General features: G+C 43.9%; 1 protein-coding gene across 1 annotated transcript in view; it reads left to right on the forward strand.

Moving 5' to 3' along the window:
* LOC144589925 (ADAMTS-like protein 1) overlaps positions 1-18,929 on the forward strand; it is a 431,785-nt gene that overhangs the window by 377,322 nt on the left and 35,534 nt on the right. Inside the window, exons 21-22 of the mRNA XM_078394882.1 lie at positions 11,150-11,277; positions 11,597-11,725. Of these exons, the coding sequence (XP_078251008.1) occupies positions 11,150-11,277; positions 11,597-11,725 (257 nt within the window). The remainder of the gene's footprint in view (positions 1-11,149; positions 11,278-11,596; positions 11,726-18,929) is intronic.

Consider the following 18,929-nt stretch of genomic DNA (forward strand, 5'->3'; position numbering starts at 1 on the left):
TCAAGGCACAAGTCCTTCAGGTGCTCCAGGATCTTCCCATGTCCCAACGATGAGTGGGTAGGTAGGTCATTTGGGCACTGCAAAATTGTCCCGAGTACATGGGCGAGTGGCAGAATCTGGGAGGAACCGAGAATGAATAGGGAATAAAAAAGGATTGGTGTAGGATTAGAGTAAATCAGTGGTTGATGTGAACTTGGTGGGCCGAAGGACCTGTTTATGTGAGGTTCTCTTTGTGAGGTTGCAATGTTTTGGTAGGTTAATACCAAGAAACCAACAGACAAATCTGTTCTTTCCTTTGAGGGAACGAAGCTGAGGGGTGACCCCTTGGAGTAACTTTTAAAATAATGAAATGTATTGAAGGAATGGATGCAGAGAAATAACGTATCTATTTGTCAGGAAGAGTGTAACTGGAAGCCATCAATATAACACAGACACCGAGTAATCCCATAAGGATTTCAGAAGAGCGCTTGAGACAGATTATGTAGATGCATTGAAGATAGACATAAAATGCTGGAGTAACTCAGCGGGGCAGGCAGCATCTCTGGAGAGAAGGAATGGGTGACATTTCGGGTCGAGACCCTTCTTCAGACCTTAAACATCACCCATTCCTTCTCTCCAGAGATGCTGCCTGTCCCGCTGAGTTAACATATAACATATAACATATAACAACTACAGCATGGAAACAGGCCTGTCCGGCCCTACCAGTCCACGCCGACCATTCTCCCTGACCTAGTCTCATCTACCTGCACTCAGACCATAACCCTCCAATCCCCTCCTATCCATATACCTATCCAATTTACTCTTAAATAATAAAATCGAGCCAGCCTCCACCACTTCCGCCGGAAGCCCATTCCATACAGCCACAACCCTCTGAGTAAAGAAGTTCCCCGTCATGTTACCCCTAAACCTTTGTCCCTCAATTCTGAAGCTATGTCCCCTTGTTGGAATCTTCCCCGCTCTCAAAGGGAAAAGCCTACCCACGTCAACTCTGTCCGTCCCTCTCAAAATTTTAAAAACCTCTATCAAGTCCCCCCTCAACCTTCTACGCTCCAAAGAATAAAGACCCAACCTGTTCAACCTCTCTCTGTAGCCTAAATGCTGAAACCCAGGCAACATTCTAGTAAATCTCCTCTGTACCCTCTCCATTTTGTCGACATCCTTCCTATAATTTGGCGACCAGAACTGCACACCATACTCCAGATTCGGCTTCACCAATGCCCTGTACAATTTTAACATTACATCCCAACTTCTATACTCGATGCTCTGATTTATAAAGGCAAGCATACCAAACGCCTTCTTCACCACCCTATCCACATGAGATTCCACCTTCAGGGAACAATGCACAGTTATTCCCAGATCCCTCTGTTCCACTGCATTCCTCAATTCCCTACCATTTACCCTGTACGTCCTATTTTGATTTGTCCTACCAAAATGCAGCACCTCACACTTATCAGCATTAAACTCCATCTGCCATCTTTCAGCCCACCCTTCCAAAAGGCCCAAGTCTCTCTGTAGACTTTGAAAATCTACCTCACTATCAACTACTCCACCTATCTTAGTATCATCTGCATATTTACTAATCCAATTTGCCACACCATCATCCAGATCATTAATGTAAATGACAAACAACAGTGGACCCAACACAGATCCTTGGGGCACTCCACTAGACACTGGCCTCCAACCTGACATACAATTGTCAACCGTTACCCTCTGGTATCTCCCATTCAGCCATTGTTGAATCCATCTTGCAACCTCACTATTAATACCCAACGATTTAACCTTCTTAATCAACCTTCCATGTGGAACCTTGTCAAATGCCTTACTGAAGTCCACATAAACAACATCCACAGCCTTGCCCTTATCAATTTCCCTGGTAACCTCTTCAAAAAATTCAAGAAGATTAGTCAAACATGACCTTCCAGGCACAAATCCATGTTGACTGTTTCTAATCAGGCCTTGATTATCCAAATAATTATATATATTGTCCCTAAGTATCTTTTCCATTAATTTTCCCACCACAGACGTCAAACTAATAGGTCTATAATTGCTAGGTTTACTTTTAGAACCTTTTTTAAACAAAGGCACAACATGCGCAATGCGCCAATCTTCCGGCACCATCCCCGTTTCTAATGACGTTTGAAATATTTCTGTCATAGCCCCTGCTATTTCTGCACTAACTTCCTTCAATGTCCTAGGGAATATCCTATCAGGACCTGGAGACTTATCCACTTTTATATTTTTCAAAAGTGTCCGTACCTCCTCTTCTTTAATCCTCCTAATTTCCATCACTACTCTACTTGTTTCGCTTACCTCACATAATTCAATATTCTTCTCCTCGGTAAATACCGAAGAAAAGAAATTGTTTAATATCTCCCCCATTTCTTCCGGCTCAGCACATAGCTGTCCACTCTGACTCTCTAATGGACCAATTTTATCCCTCACTATCCTTTTGCTATTGACATATCTGTAGAACCCCTTGGGGTTTACTTTTACATTACTTGCCAAAGCAGCCTCATATCTTTTTTTCGCTTTTCTAATTTCCTTTTTAAGATTCTTTTTACATTCTTTATATTCCTCAAGAACCTCATTTACTCCCTGCCGCTTATATTTATTGTATATCTCCCTCTTTTTCCGAACCAAGTGTCCAATTTCCCTGGTAAACCACGGCTCTTTCAAATTATTATTCTTTCCTTTCCACCGAACAGGGACATAAAGACTCTGTACTCTCAAAATTTCACCTTTAAATATCCTCCATTTCTCTATTATATCCTTTTCATAAAACAACAATTTCCATTTCACTCCTTTTAAATCCTTTCTCATCTCCTCAAAATTAGCCTTTCTCCAATCCAAAATCTCAACCCTTGGTCCAGATTTGACCTTCTCCATAATGATATTGAAACTAATGGCATTATGATCACTAGACCCAAAGTGCTCCTCAACGCATACCTCTGTCACCTGACCCATCTCATTTCCTAACAGGAGGTCCAACACTGCCCCTTCTCTGGTAGGCACCTCTACGTATTGCTGCAAAAAACTATCCTGCACACATTTTACAAACTCCAAACCATCCAGCCCTTTAACAGAATGTGATTCCCAGTCTATATACGGAAAATTGAAATCACCCACAATCACCACTCTGTGCTTACTACTAATATCTGCTATCTCCTTACATATTTGCTCTTCCAATTCTCGTTCCCTATTTGGCGGTTTATAATACACCCCTATAAGTGTTGCTAAACCTTTCTCATTTCTGAGTTCCACCCAAACAGCCTCCTTAATCGAGCCTTCTAGTCTGTCCTGCCAAAGCACTGCTATGATATCCTCCCTGACAAGCAATGCAACACCCCCACCTCTTGCCCCTCCGATTCTATCACATCTGAAACAATGAAATCCTGGAATATTTAATTGCCAATCGCAACCCTCCTGCAACCATGTTTCACTGATCGCCACAACATCATACTTCCAGATGTCAATCCAGGCTCTAAGCTCATCCACCTTTCTTACAATGCTCCTAGCATTAAAATATACACATTTAAGGGACCCATCATTTCTTATTCTCAGTTTATTTCTTTTCCCTTCTTTCTCTCCTACATATTGAGTCTGAGTGTTTCCCTTTTCTGCCTCCTGCCTCACACACTGCCTATTAGCTATCTGTGTTTGAGTCCCTCCCCCCAACCGTACTAGTTTAAAGTCTCCGCAGTTATTTTAGCAAATCTCCCCGCCAGGATATTGGTTCCCCTCGGGTTCAGATGCAACCCGTCCTTTTTGTACAGGTCATACTTCCCCCAGAAGAGGTCCCAATGATCCAGAAACTTGAAACCCTGCTCCCTGCACCAGTTCCTCAGCCACGTATTTATCCTCCACCTCACTCCATTCCTATTCTCACTATCGCGTGGCACAGGCAGTAAGCCTGAGATTATTACTTTGGAAGTCCTTTTTTTTAACTCTCTTCCTAGCCCCCTGAATTCTCCTTTCAGGACCTCTTCCCTTATCCTACCTATATTGTTGGTACCTATATGTACCACGACCTCTGGCTCCTCTCCCTCCCCTTTCAGGATATCCTGGACACGCTCAGACACATCCCGGTCACCGGCACCAGGGAGGCAAACCACCATCCGGGTCTCCCGACTGCGTCCACAGAAACGCCTATCTGACCCCCTCACTATAGAGTCCCCTATTACTACTGCTCTCCTCTTCCTTTCCCTACCCTTCTGAGCAACAGGGCCGGACTCCTTGCCAGAGGCCCGGGCACCGTCGTTGCCCCCAGGTAGGCTGTCCCCCCCAACAGTACTTAAACAGGAGTACTTATTTCCAAGGGGTACAGCCACCGGGGTACTCCCTAGTCCCTGCCTCTGTTCCTTGCCCCCCCTAACAGTGACCCACTTGTCTACCTCCCGTGGTCTAGGAGTGACCACCTCCCTGTAACTCCTATCTATAACCTCCTCACTCTCCCTGATCAGACGGAGGTCATCAATCTGCCGCTCCAGGTTCCTAATACGGTCCCTTAGGAGCCCCATCTCGTCACACCTGGCGCAGATGTGGATGTCTGGAAGACTATCAGACTCCCAGATTCCCCACATCCGACACCCAGAACAAAAAACTGCCCTGGCACTCATACTCTCCAAACAAAGCCCCGCGCTCGGTTACTAAACCTACCGCCCGGCTGCTACTCCAACCGCTCCAACCGCCCACCCAAAAGAACTGAGTGATCTCCTGGGAGAGGCGAAAAACCGGATAAAAAACCCAGGCCAATTTGGGAAAAAATCCGGGAAATTCCTCTCCGACCCCAAGCTAGGCGATCGAAACTTGTCCGGGAGATCACACAGGTCTTACTCCTTACTATCCCCACACAATCCCCACACACTACTTCCCAAGCAACACAGCTTGGTGCTGCTTGCTGCTTGCTGCTGCTTGCTGCTGGCTGCTGCTGCTGGCTGCTGCTGCTGCTGGCTGCTGCTGGCTGCTGCTGGTGCTGGCTGCTACTTCAGCATTTTGTGTTTATCTTCGATTTAAACCAGCATCTGCAGTTCTTTCCTATACATTATGTAGATGCATTTGAGGATGGGGAAGGGGTGGGGTTAGACAAGCATGTGAGGGAGAAGGAAGTAAATTGTTCCACTGATAGATTTAGAGGATGAAAGAATGGGAGAAGCTGGAGAGGGGCACAAAAGCTGGCATGGAATGGTTGGTCCGAATGTTGTGTTTCTGAGCAATTTGTAAAGTCTTACAGCATATTTGTTATTCATATTTGGGATTATGAAGATGGCCGTAAAGTATGAGGTTTACAATTGTTGCAGGACTGGTGTTCTGTGAGAAAAGAGTGATGCTGTTTGACACAAAAAGATTGTAGGTATGTGCATCGCAATCTCTTTCATACTTTTCCTGACAACAGCTGCAACCCAATCTATTAAAGGTACATTATTACCGTGTGGTTTTGAACACTGCACCTATTTGAGAATTGCTTCAGAGATATACTTGCAGGAATTTATAAAATCCTCTGGCTTTAACATCAAGTGACCTCCTTTTGAAACTGGAAAGTAATAACGAGGAGACTGCCAGTCAATGTGTTCATTCCAGTAATAATAGCTGCATGAATTACTTCCCATTTTTAACTTTGGTTTCAAGTTTTTTATATGCAGTGGGAAGAACAAAAACACATTTGAGAGTAGATTGATGTCTAAAAACTTTTGGTTTGTCAGCACTAGGGACCATCCAAATGCATAAGAAGAAGTTAGATAGAGCTCTAGGGGCTAGTGGAATCAAGGGATATGGGGAGAAGGTAGGCACGGGGTATTGATTGGGGACGATCAGCCATGATCACAATGAATGGCGGTGCTAGCTCGAAGGGCCGAATGTCCTCCGCGTGCACCTATTTTCTATGTTTCTATGTAAGAATTCAACGGAATGGTGCAAAGGGATATTTCATTCTAAAGTATTCCAGACTAAGAAAGCCTAACCTTTCTGAATTAATTCGCTGTATTTTACATTTAAATAAAGAATAATGTAAAATGAGGCTTTCAGGAAGCAGGTCAAACATTCCAATAGTCTAAAGCATTTGAGTTCAACTTCAAATTCTGTGGTGGACTGCCAATACATCAGCATTGTCCTGCTTAGAGTAGTAATTGGCCATTGAAGCCATTAGAAATTGTACAAATGTTCAGTTTTTAAGTTGTTAATGCGTCACGTCGTTGGCTTGCAGAACTATTAGAAAGGAATCAAAGTCTAAACACCCTGCCATGGAGAATTACACCTTGCAAGCTGTGCTCCATACCTCCCCTTCTCCTGTCTATAGTCTGATAATTATGAAAATGAATCCATAAGTGAGACTGGTAGGACAGACAGAAACAAAAACAATCTCTGGACTGATTGCAGAATGTCGGAAATCAGGAAAGTATATTCTTGGCCCAGGAATCTATTCACCTACACATTAGTGAGGCCCTCTCAGAATTACCATGTTTCAAGGGTGCTGCTGTCAGCAGTTCCAGCCCTGAGCTGTGAACTCCACTTGAGTTGGTTCCCTTTTTCACCTGCTCTTCTTTGTGCCCCATGCCCTCACTAACATGCAAAGGTTGACCCATTAAAGATAAGTAATGTATCAGATGCAAAGTGGAAACAGGACATTTGGGCCACCGAGTCCACGCCAACCAACAATCACCCGCACACTAGTTCTATTCTGCACACTACGGGCAATTTACAGAAGCCAATCAACCTACAAACCTGCACGTCTTTGGAATGTGCGAGGCAACTGGAGCACCCGGAAAAATCCCACTTGGTCACAGGGAAAACATAAAAACTCCGTACAGACAACACCCGTGGTCAGAATTCAACCCGGGTCTCTGGCACTGTAATGCAGCAACTTTACCGCCATGCCACTGTGCTGCCCTGGTTTCTCGTTTGTTTCTCTAATACAGAAAGGACCATACTATGAACCACATTATTGTGGTGCAGTGCACTTGATTGGATGAAGCTCTGCTTGATCTGAGAAAAACAGTTTTTAATCTCTGAATGGTAAGAAAAGAAGAGATGAAAGGGCAAGTGTTGCTTTCCACACGGTTGTTCAGGAAGTTACTGTGAGTAGGCAGGATGGTCTGTGGGAACTGAAGACTGGAGCAGGGAGACTCAAAGGGAATGGTCCTGTAAAGTGTTGAAACAGAGAGAGGAAGATATGTCTGGTGGTAGAATCTATTTAAAGATGGGGGGGAAATGCAGAAAATGATCTATCGAATGTGGACGGTGGTGGGATGGAAGATGATGACCAGGGAAACTCTTATCTGTGTTCAGATCCAGTGGAGAGAGGGTGACATCAGAGGCACAGAAAGTGGTTGAGATGAGCCCATGATCTTTGTTAACAATGGTAGATAGGAATCCACGGTTCCAAAGTAGGAAAAAGTTTCAAAAGTATCTGTATGGAATGTCTCATCAGCAGAATGAGTGTGGCATTTGGATATCGCCATACAGAAAGTTTGCATCTTTTTACACAGCAACTAGCCCTTGTTCAGAGAGCAACTTCATTCTACTGGATCGGGAGTTGTGGATTAGTTCCACTCCAGAGAGTTGGGGAAAATTTTAATCCTGATGCTCATCCGAGAACTGGATCAATGCCACACTATTGGACGTCTGTCTTTCAGATGAGGTGTTAAAATTGGGCTAGCCTCCTCCGGTCGACCTGAGGGATTAAATGGTAACATTTCAAAGAGTGCCGGAACTTCTGGCAAGTGTCTTGGTGAATAGTTATCTTGTGCTCAACATTGTCAATAAAACAGATTATCTCATCACTGTCACAGTGCTACTTGTGGGAGTTTGCTGCATGCATGTAGGCTGCCAGATATTTCCTTACAACATAGAAGGAGGACTCAGAGACCAATCCCATTCCTGCACTATTTTTCCTTGGAAGGCATTCTCCCCACATTTTCATCAACTCTCCCCAGATTCTACATACTACGGGCAATTTACCAAGGACAATTAACTTACAAATGCCCACGTTGCTTGGGTGCAGGAGGAAACCAGATTATCCAGGGAACACCCACACATTCACAGAGTGGATGTGCAAACTCCACTCAGACAACAGCAAAGGTCATGATTGAAACTGAGTCACTGGAGCTGTGAGGCACCTGAGCCTCTGTGCTGCCCAGCAACGTTACAGTGACCACACTTCACTGGCTTTTTCATTGGCTTTTAAATACTTTGTGCTGCTCAGAGAACCTGAGGTGCCATGAAACTGCTGGTCATTTCTTAAACTGCGGCACAGAATGCATTAGCAACAAAGTTACGTTTATGCCTCAGCTCGAGAGCTCACTACTGTTTCAGAATCCTCACTCAAGAGAAAAATGTCAAGGGTGGAGTAGATGGAGAGGGCATTTACTTAAAGGAACAGGGGATGATGATACAATTGTGCAGAGAGATTGGAGATGCTGGGATTCATTAAGTAATAGTGTTTGAAATCAGGAAATTATCAAAGAGGAACAGTTTCGTCTGGATGATAAGTCACCAACCATAGGACATAGATTGTAGTTGATCGGTGTGTACAACCATGAAGTGATGGCAAGATAAGTGCCTATTTCACAGTGCAAGTGAGTGATTGATTGATTGATTGAATTGAAAGAAAGTACATGGAAACAGGCTCTTCGGCCCACCTAATCCACACTGACCATCAATCACCCTATGTTATCCCACTTTTGCATCCACTCCCTACGCACTAGCACAGGGGCAATTTTACAGAGGCCAATTAAACTCGCCTACAAACCCACACGTCGTTTGGCATGTTTGAGGAATCTGGGACACCCGGAGGAAGCTCAAGTGGTCGCAGAGAGAACGTGTAAACTCCACACAGACAACAGCACCGGAGGTCAGGATCAAACCCAGGTCTCTGGCATTGGGAGGCAGCAGCTCTACTAGCTGCGTCACTGTGATCTGGAACACAATGCTTGATGGGACAGTGGAAACAGAATGAATCAAACTTGAAAAGAGAATGGTTCATTAGCTTAAAAGGACAATAGTTGAAGGACTGTGGGAAAAAGAAAGAAATGGCTCTTTAGATATTTACTGGAGTGCTCCTTCAAAGAACTGGCAAGGGTACGATGGGCAGAATAGGCTCCTGTGTTGCAGCCAACACTAGGAGGAAGGAGCACGGAGATTCGCACCGTGTAAGCGTTTACTTTAACTTGATAATGAATATGCTGTCCAAAAATTGGAAAAATTAACTATATACTCATGACTTCAGGGCTAAGCTGAATGCTGAAAAAGCTCAAGAAGGAAGTGGATTGCTGTTTTGCAGAGTTCCGTAAATACTGAAATATTGTGTGTGCAATGGAGCATGGTGAATGTTCCAGCGTTTATACAAAGGAAAAGGGCACAAATCTGGCAATTGGAGGACAGTTAATGTGAAATATATGGTGCACAAAATCTTTCAGATGATTAACTGAGACACTATAAAATAATCTCTGAAGAGCAGAAGTAGCAGAGGGGGTAATGAGATGTAATGGTTCGTGTCTTAACAACCCACTGGAATTCTTTGAGGAGGTAATTAAGCTCCTGATGGAGGAAAATCCAATAGAACTAGTTTGTTTAGCTTTTTAAAAGGCTCCCTTGACATTAATGAGACAATTTTAAGGGCTAGGAAACGGATACTAAATGTGTTGAATTGTCCGATGGTTGAACCCCAGTAGGCAAGAGTTAGTGGCAAATGGAAAATATGTACCTGGAATAAAACGCTCAGTAAAGCTCCACAGGAAACTACAGCATGACCCACGTTGTTCATAATATTTTTGAAGCAGAGGCCATTCAGTCCCTTGAGTCAGTCCTCTCATTCAATTGGATCATAACTGTAACACAGCCACATTTGTCTACTTTAGTCCTGCATTCCTTGATAATTCAAAGGTGAATTAAATCTATCAATTTCAATCTTGAAAGCTCTGACTGACCCGGCATCCACAGGATTTGGAGCGGGAGAGTTCCAAATTTCTGAAATAAAAACAGAAAATGCTGGAAGCGTCCTTTCAGCCTGATTTCCAGAGAAGTGCTCCTGATTTCACTCCTGCTGTTTTCATACAAGTGATGGTTTTTCATGAATAACGGTGAAGAAATAATTTTGGTGCCATATAAATGTGTTTATTATGTGATTACATTTGCTCAAGGACAACTTCTGGGAATAAACTAGCAAGAACTGCCACAAAGGTTCCTCCTGAAGACCTAATGGAGGAGAACAAGTCGCAAAGCAACCTCAGAAGTGACCTGAATATATTCCAAAATCCTTGCAGGCCTTTCAAGGGAAGTCACCTGGAAACCCATGTTGAGAACTTTGTCACCCCAGGTTTCCTGGAAGCCACTAGGATATGGAGTTGACCACTTGCTTGCTCCATTTTGAGCATTGACTTGGAATTCCTACCTCCTTTATCACCCGATGAAAAAACCAGTGTGGAACTGAATTTAAGCAATACTTTTGCAGAACTCATCACTCCCTTGACCTGTTCATTAATACTGAATATAGCAGTCTCACAAGAGGAGAGCACGTTATTAATCTGGTTTAGTTGCTAGCGCATTAACCTTACAGCGAAGAACTTTTTAGAAATAAGGAAATGCAGATGCTAGTTTACAAAGTGCTGTAGGAACTCAGTGGGTCAGGCAGCATTTCAGGAGAACATGGTTGGGTGTCAATTTGGGTTGGAACTCTTCTTCAGACTGATGAAGAATAGAGCCAACCTGAAATGTCTGCCAAGGAAGTCCTTTTGGTGCTTTCTTTAATGCAGATCCTTATTTCCTTTCTCAATACTGTACAGCAGCTGAAACATAGAAACATAGAAAATAGGTGCAGGAGGAGGTCATTTGAACACTCGTACAATTAAATATACAAATAGGCAATTGCAATATGCAGTTGTTAACGTTCTGATTATCCTCAGCAGGCTTTGTGTTGGTGACGTGGGTTTGTGGACAGCTTTCACCATGCCATAGAGGTAGTACTGCAAGACACAGAAAAAATGAGCTCAAATCTACTATGAATATTTTAAGCACTGCACATTGGTATAGGAAATTTGATTTTTTATCAATCACACATGTAAGTGATTGACCAATTCATTGTTGAAATACTAATGGGAGAGTCGACTGCGCACACCTTCTCAGGCCAGAGCCTCTAATTGCTTATTTCCTCCTGCAGAGTTAAAGTTCTTCCAGACCAGGCCTTGCAAATACTTGATCCAAACGAGTCTGATGTCGGAGTCTATAATTGCACTGCCACCAGTCCAGTTGGTTTGGATTCACGGTCGTCCAAAGTTGTTGTTACAGGTTTGCTACAATTATAATCATTTATTCCTTCCAAAAAGGAGGAATTTGCCTTTGTTTCAAACAGTAATTGATAGCCCGTACAGTTTGTACAGTGCCATTTTAACACAGTCCATTAGGAACAAAATATCAAGAAACTAAACTAAACTAAATTATGAAATTGTCAGTTCGTTGTCAACTGTATATTAAACTCATAATACAATGAATGACAGAGTTACTGTACTTAACAAGGAAATGCTTGCACTCATTTTTGATCTTTCATTGGAAAAGAAAATTGAAGTTCCCTGGATGTTTCGTGTAACTATGTTTTTTTTTTGTTTAGGCAAGCCGGTAATTAAAATGTCCAAACATGACTTGGTGAATATTAATTCAACATCTTTCATTGTGGATGTGGGCAGTGTTGTGATCGCCAGACTAGGAGCCAATATCACAATCAAGTGCCAAGTCAGTGGTAAGACCTCTTTTACATTAACACATTTTGTTTTAAATAACAATTAAACTAATAATTGAATCAGTGTTTTATGTACTTTAAACTTTTAAAAGCAATGTTTACTACCATATTGTATGGTACAATAAATTGTCCGGCTGTGACCTGAGCTCATTTGGATGATATAGTTGCTGAATGACTGGTGTGCCGAGGTTCATAAGTTTGTGGGTCTGGATTTAACATGCAATCTGATCCTAATTGTTGATCTCCAGAGTTTCAACTTCCTTGGAGAAGCTAAACCAGACTTCAGGTTCAGCTTTCCAGCACTGGTCAAACTCAGCTTTTGTAATGCTGTTTGTGTGGGCTACTCACACCCATTCCCACTGAAGGGGTGGAGCACGTTAGCTGGCACACCACAGCAAACTTGGGATAGCTGTGGAACTGAGGAAAAAGGTCCAGAGTGGCGCAGGATATCCTGTACTGGAGGGTGGAAGAAACCCATTTCACCAACTATCAACCTTCCTGCAACAACTAAAACTGCACTGCCTGGTTTAACCACCCCTTCTTCTCCCCCTCACCCACCACTGCATTCTTCCACTGGAACCAGGGGTCCCACAGCTAAATATCCGCAAGCCGGCATTTCCTTGCTCTCAGAGATTCATGATAATCTGTGCTCAGAGACTCGTGATTTATCCAATGAGGTGGAGTGGCATTGTATACATTCTTTTCAGGGAAACCATCAGTGAATTTCCAGGATAATTAGTACAGGAGTGCTGTTGACATTTTCTCAAAGTAATATATTCCAAAATTCCTGTTCAAACTTCCAGCAGCAAGAGATTTCTCCTTAAACAGGGCTACAAATCACCTGTAATAGCTGCTGTACTCCAATTCAGCTGTTTAAAGAGAGGGTTAGGGCAAGCACTATCCTTAATCAGCCCCAGCAATTTAAGTGACAATCAGATACATAACGATCTTCCAGATGGATGTTTCTAGTTTAAGCTTTAACTGCTTGCCAAGATCCTGTCTCACGCTAACAGCTTAAGACCCCATCTTGGCCACCTCAGAGACTCTTTGATGCCTGTCAACTGTTGGAGATCTGCCAGTTGCACCTGGCTTAAATTAAACTCAAGGAAAAGTTACCCGTGCAGTCTCCAATCACAAATGGCTGTATTCACAGGCTTGGAATATCCATGATGTTCTTCCGTGGAGGGGTCCACACCATGTTAACTATGGGCATCCATGAATATATCCAGTAACAAAGGGGGAAACAGGCGAATCAGGGAGAATAGCAGGTGCACAGCCATAAAAACATCAAGAATTACCAGAAAATATCTTTCACCACATTCAACCCATCAATGGCTCCCAGCAGCAAATCTCAGGGGGGGTTTCTTTCACATGCTGCAGGGCATGAAGGAAACATAACATGACTCTTGTGACCTGTCGCTAGCTCACTGCCAAACATTTCCTCAGACTCAAAAAATATACAATTAATATTTCTGCGCACATACAGTATCTATTTTCATACTGCTTTACTCTTCCATCTATTGTCCTGGAGCCTAATCCGTGAACCTCCTAGTCCGGCCCTTTTCTCAATCACTCTCCAAGTCCTTTTGGTTCCTGAACTGGCCAACCCACAGTCCCTGCCCTGGTCCGTTTCTGTGTCTATATCCTATATAATTGTAACTCAAACTTTACGGCACAATGAGTACCTTAGCACTGTGGTGGCCTGATCTGATAAATTATTTGTGTGGTTCACATGCAGCTACTCACTACTTCAGAAGTGTGAACAGTTTACTGTCGTATCCCAGTACCTACCTGAGAGCGGTAATCGGAGGGCAAGGGAGTGGGGTTGGGGAGGGATCAGTGTTGAAAAGGACATCCTTGGAAAGGCAATATCGTGAAAGCAGAATGTAACCACATCACCCTGGTCTGGATCAGCAAGCAGCCAAATCTGACGGGAAATCATGAAGACCATGTGAAATGTCAGCCTGACTCTCCCAGAACCAGCTTTCCATTATTCTGCCTATTACATTGCTCCAAGTCCCTTCATTCATCCCCTAATGTGATCACTGGGTTCTGCTACCACACTTGCCACCTGTCTTTGGCCCTCAAGGATCATTCTGAATGCCACTATGTGAAGGTAGCTCATAGGATCTTATCACAATAGAGAGCTGGTGACTAGGTGCCAGCCGGAACAAGGGGTGGGAGTTATATGCTCAGAGCCAAATAAGCTCTGAACCTAGACTATTATTGTTATAATTTTTATTATTGTTATAATTGCTCTGTTATTGTTTGTTTTTTAGTGTGCGTGCGTGCGTGCGTGTGTCTCTCACACTGAACTTTTTTTCTTGTTGATCGTGTTTTCAGTGTACACTGTTTACATATTCTGTTGTGCCGCTGCAAGTAAGAATTTCATTGTTCTATCTGGGACACAGGACAATAAAACACTCTTGACTCTTGTTTATTGTGAGGGTGACTCAGTGTGGGAGAAACTTCTTTATCACTGCATTTTCTGCCTCATGAGTACTGATGTTGACTCTGTTAGTGGCATGGTATGAGCAATCTTTCTTCAGCTCTGAGGAGTCAGATCCCACACCAAACTCTCTCTTAATTAGCCCTAAAATTGTCATCCCATTCAAAGATATGGAAAGAATCTGATAGAGTGGGGCAAAAGGAGACTACCATTCTCTGCTGTGCCTTATAATAGTCTCTCACCATTCAGGTAAACTGTTTTCCAACACTTCCTACATTGTGATTCATCTTGGTAACTACACACTTAGCCATTTTATGTTCCTTTGCAGACATTTTCTGTCATCCTAATAACTTGCTTTCCCCACCTCCGTATGGCAAAGAATCTTGACTATAAGGCGTTCAACCCCTCTATTTAAGGTGACAGTGCAGATTATAAACTCATGAGAGCCCGTTCTTTATAGCCTCCCAACTCAATTCACACTTCCTCACCCTAGCCCTCATTGCTAAGCTCTCCCTTCCCAAAATCTTTCCTCTACATGCCCATCTTTCCCTGCAACCTTTATCCATGCCTTTTTTCTATCCTATGGCTACCCCATATCTCCCCAAAATCCAATTCTTGACCTTTTGAGTATTTTCTGCCTTTATTTCTCTTCCTCAAATCTTGATTTCCCATGACCATTCACGCCATCCTTCTTCACCACCTTGCCAAGCCTTCCCTTTGCCTGCCTCCTCCACCTCCCCCTCTCACTTCATTGCTCCGCACAGGCCCATCCCACTCTTTCCCATCTGGGTCCTATTTATAGATTGCCAAAATCGAGTACAAACAATTTGCTTCTGACATACTATTCTTGATTTAATTCTAATCCTTTGAATGGCAAAATTGTTAATCTAGGTAATGACTATCAGGATTTTTTTTCAGCAAAGGGAGTGCATGTAGAAACTTTGTTCAAAAGTTCTGGTCTATTAATTGCATTTTGTTTATCATTCTGATTTAATTGTTCATGGTTTTGCTGTGACACTTGTATAACAGTCTCAACAGTAACGTACTGAATGTATTTAGAAATTTTGTATTTTAAAACCAGTCGAAGACCATGACTGAGAGGCCAGCATTTATTGTCCATTCCTGTTGTTCCTTAAGAAGGTGACGATGAGCTCGCTCTTGTTCCTCTGGTGAAGGTACTTCCACAGTGCTATTGTGGGGGAGAGCTCCAGGATTTCAACCCAGTGACGTTGAAGGATAGGTGATACATTTCCAGGTCAGGTGTTGTGCAGCCTGGTGTGGAAACTGTAAGTTGTGGTGTTGTACTTGTTAGAAGAGGCAGCTGTTAGGGAAATGCAGTGGAACAGCCTCGGTGCTTTGTGCAGTTACACCCACACCAACGGTGCTGTGTTCATTCAGGTAAATCGAGAAAGTTGCACCGCGTTCAACCGCTCATAGATGGTGGGATACTTCGTGGAGTCGGGAAGTATTATTAGTGTTCATTTATTTTCATTGTGTGCGTCAGGAGGCAGGCAGATAATATCATACAAGGGGCCACAGTTTAAGAATAAGAGGTAGGCCATTTAGAACTGAGATGAGGAAAAACTTTTTCAGTCAGAGAGTTGTGAATCTGTGGAATTCTCTGCCTCAGAAGGCAGTGGAGGCCAATTCTCTGAATGCATTCGAGAGAGAGCTGGATAGAGCTCTTAAGGATAGCGGAGTCTGGGGGTGTGGGGAGAAGGCAGGAACGGGGTACTGATTGAGAATGATCAGCCATGATCACATTGAATGGCGGTGCTGGCTCGAAGGGCCGAATGGCCTCCTCCTGCACCTATTGTCTATTGTCTATTGTCATACGCATGCACATCAGGTGGTGCAAAGGAGAAAGTGACAGAGTGCAAAATACAGTATTACAGCTATAGGGAAGGAGCAGATAAAATAAGTGCAAAGACCGTAACAAGGTAGATTGGGAGATCGGAATACATCCTTAACATGAGAGTTCTGTTCAAGAGTCTGATAAGAGTGTGGAAAAAGCTGTTCTTGAATCTGGTGGTACGTGTTTTCAGGCTTGTCTAAGTTCTGCCTGTCAGGAGAAAGGAAGAAGTAAAGAATGACTGGGGTGTGAGTGGTCCTCCATTATGTTGAGTGTTTGACTGAGGCAGCGTGAACTAGAGATGGAGTTGATGCTGGGGAGACTGATTTGTTTGATGGTTTGGGCTACATTCACAACCCTCTGAAATTACTTGTGGTCTTGGGCAGATCAGCCACAGAAGAACACTCAACCTCTGACACACTGCTGTGAGCAATCTATTTATTTATTTAGTCGAGCTGAGTTTCTGGACTATGTGGACCTCCGGCAGGTTGATGATTAAGGAATTGGTGATGGTAATTCCAGGACATAGAGGAAATATCCCGGCAGTCTCTCTAAAGCAAGAACGATCAAATCTTGCCATTAATGTGCCACTCCTAACCAGATCAAAATAAAGGATTGAAGAGTTAAGAATTGTGAAGCTAAAGGAAGGAATGTTGGTGAAAAGTGAGCGGGAGGAGAGAAATAGGTGTGAATCCAGGGTAGAGGGGTGGAGGGGAACGAAGGAGGGGATGGGGGAAGAAGGTGGTGTGGGAAGTATTGTACCCACTGTCAGAAACCAACTTGTGGTTTGTGTAAGTGAGCCAATGGAATCAGGCTCACATAAAAATAAATGGAAACTGGTTAGACCATGGTTTGTGTAAGGAACTGTGTGATACCTGAACACACAACACTGTGCCAAACTTTAATCCGCTTTGCTATGCCTACTTCCATTAAAAGAATCTGTTCGGAAGTGGCAGCGCCTAACGGCTGCGGCTCGCTAGCAGTCTGTTCGTTTTTTTTCCTTTTTTTTTGTTGTGTGTCGGTGTTGGGATGGTTTTTGTATTTTTTTTTTGGTTGTGCATGTGTGGGGGGTGGTGGTGGGGGTGGGGGAAACTTTTCTCTTCCTCACGGCGCGGGGTGCGGCTCGGCTGCGGGGCCTAACATCGCCCGGTGCGGCTCGGCCGCTGGACTTTACATCGCCCGGTGCGGCTTGGCCGCGGGACTTTACATCGCCCGGTGCAGCTCGGCCGTTGGACTTAACAGTGCCCGGTGCGGCTCGGCTGCGGGACTTTACATCGCTGGTGCGGCTCAGCCGCTGGACTTAACAGTGCCCGGTGCAGCTCGGCTGCGGGGCCTAACATCGCCCGGTGCGGCTCGGCCGCGGGACTTTACATCGCCCGGTGCAGCTCGGCCGCGGGACTTTTCATCGCTGGTGCGGCTCGGCCGCGGGACTTAACATCGCCCGGTGCGGCTCGGCCACGGGACTTAGCTGCGCAAGGCTTGGTCGCGGGGCCTTTCATCGCCTGGCTCGGCCGCGAGACGTTTCAGCGCCCGGTGCGATTCGGCCGCGGGGACTTCCATCCCCTTGCAGGGACTGTGCGGGTCGGTCGGGGACGAGCTGTCTGTCCGTGGGCGTGGGGAAGAGAGTGGAAGTTTTGTTGCCTCCATCACAGTGAGGGGGTGTTTGGAGTCACTGTGATGGACGTTTGTGTTGGGGTTATGTGTCTTGTGTTCTTTTTTTTTATGACTGCTATGTAGTTTCGTTCGGTACCTCGGTACCGAATGACAAATAAAGCTCTGTTATACTGTTATACTGTTATTATTTTTCTTATTAAAGTTAAGTTAGGAGATGACAGTCCCACTGCCTCGCCTAAACTGACTTTCTAACCCACACACAGAGTGACTGTCTCACTCGCTAACTAACCCAGAGTGACAATTCTATCCCGTACCTCAGACCTACAAGTGACAACCGGAACATCCAGTATCGCGAAGCTCACCTCTTTCAAAATTTTATGATGCAATCATCAGGTCCATGAGATTTATTAGCTTTCAAGCTCACCAATTTCACTGCAACTATTTTTCAACTAATAGTTAGTTCCTTCAATTCCTCATCGTCTCTTGACGTTTGGTTCCCTTAAATATTAGCCAGGTTCTGTGTCTTCTTCTATGAAGACAGACACAAAGTAATTGTTTAATTCCTCTGCCATTTCCTCATTTTCCTCTTTAAATCCTCCTCTCTCTGTGAGGGGCCTACATTTACTTTCGCAAGTCATTTCCTTTTTACGTTCCTATTAAAGCTCCTACAGTTTGTTTTAATGGATTTTGCTGGTCTGGTCTCAAATTCTGTCATGCCTTTCTTTATAAATTTCTTGGTCCTCCTTTGCTGAATTTTAAAATGCTCCCAAACCTCAGGCCGACTGCTATTTCTGGCAACGTTATAAACTTCTTCCTTGGATTTAACACTATCTTTAATTTCTCTGGTCAGCCACAGATGTATCACTTTTCCTTTTGGTTTTTTTTGCCTTAAAGGAATATATTGTTGCAACTTGGCGTCGCTTCTTTAAATGTTTAGCATTGTCTGTCATGCTGTTTAATATATGCTCCCAATTAACCACAGCCAACTCTCCTCTCAAAACTTCATAGTTTCCTTTGGTTACATTTGAGACTCTAGTTTTGAATCGGACTACAAGTTCACTGTCACACTCTATCATTTACAGTCACTCTATCCCAAAAGCCCCTTGATCACGAGACTATCATAATCATGGAGTTGGACAAACACAGAAAATGGCCCTTTGGTCCAACTTGTCCTTGCCGACCAAGGTACTTCCTGAGCTAATCCCATTTGCTTCCATTTAGCTTAGTTTGGTTTAATTCAGTTTAGTTTAGTTTAGAGATACAGCATGGAAACTGGCCCTTCGGCCCAC

This window comes from Rhinoraja longicauda, chromosome 3 (genome assembly GCF_053455715.1).
Source record: "Rhinoraja longicauda isolate Sanriku21f chromosome 3, sRhiLon1.1, whole genome shotgun sequence".
Lineage (NCBI taxonomy): Eukaryota > Metazoa > Chordata > Chondrichthyes > Rajiformes > Arhynchobatidae > Rhinoraja > Rhinoraja longicauda.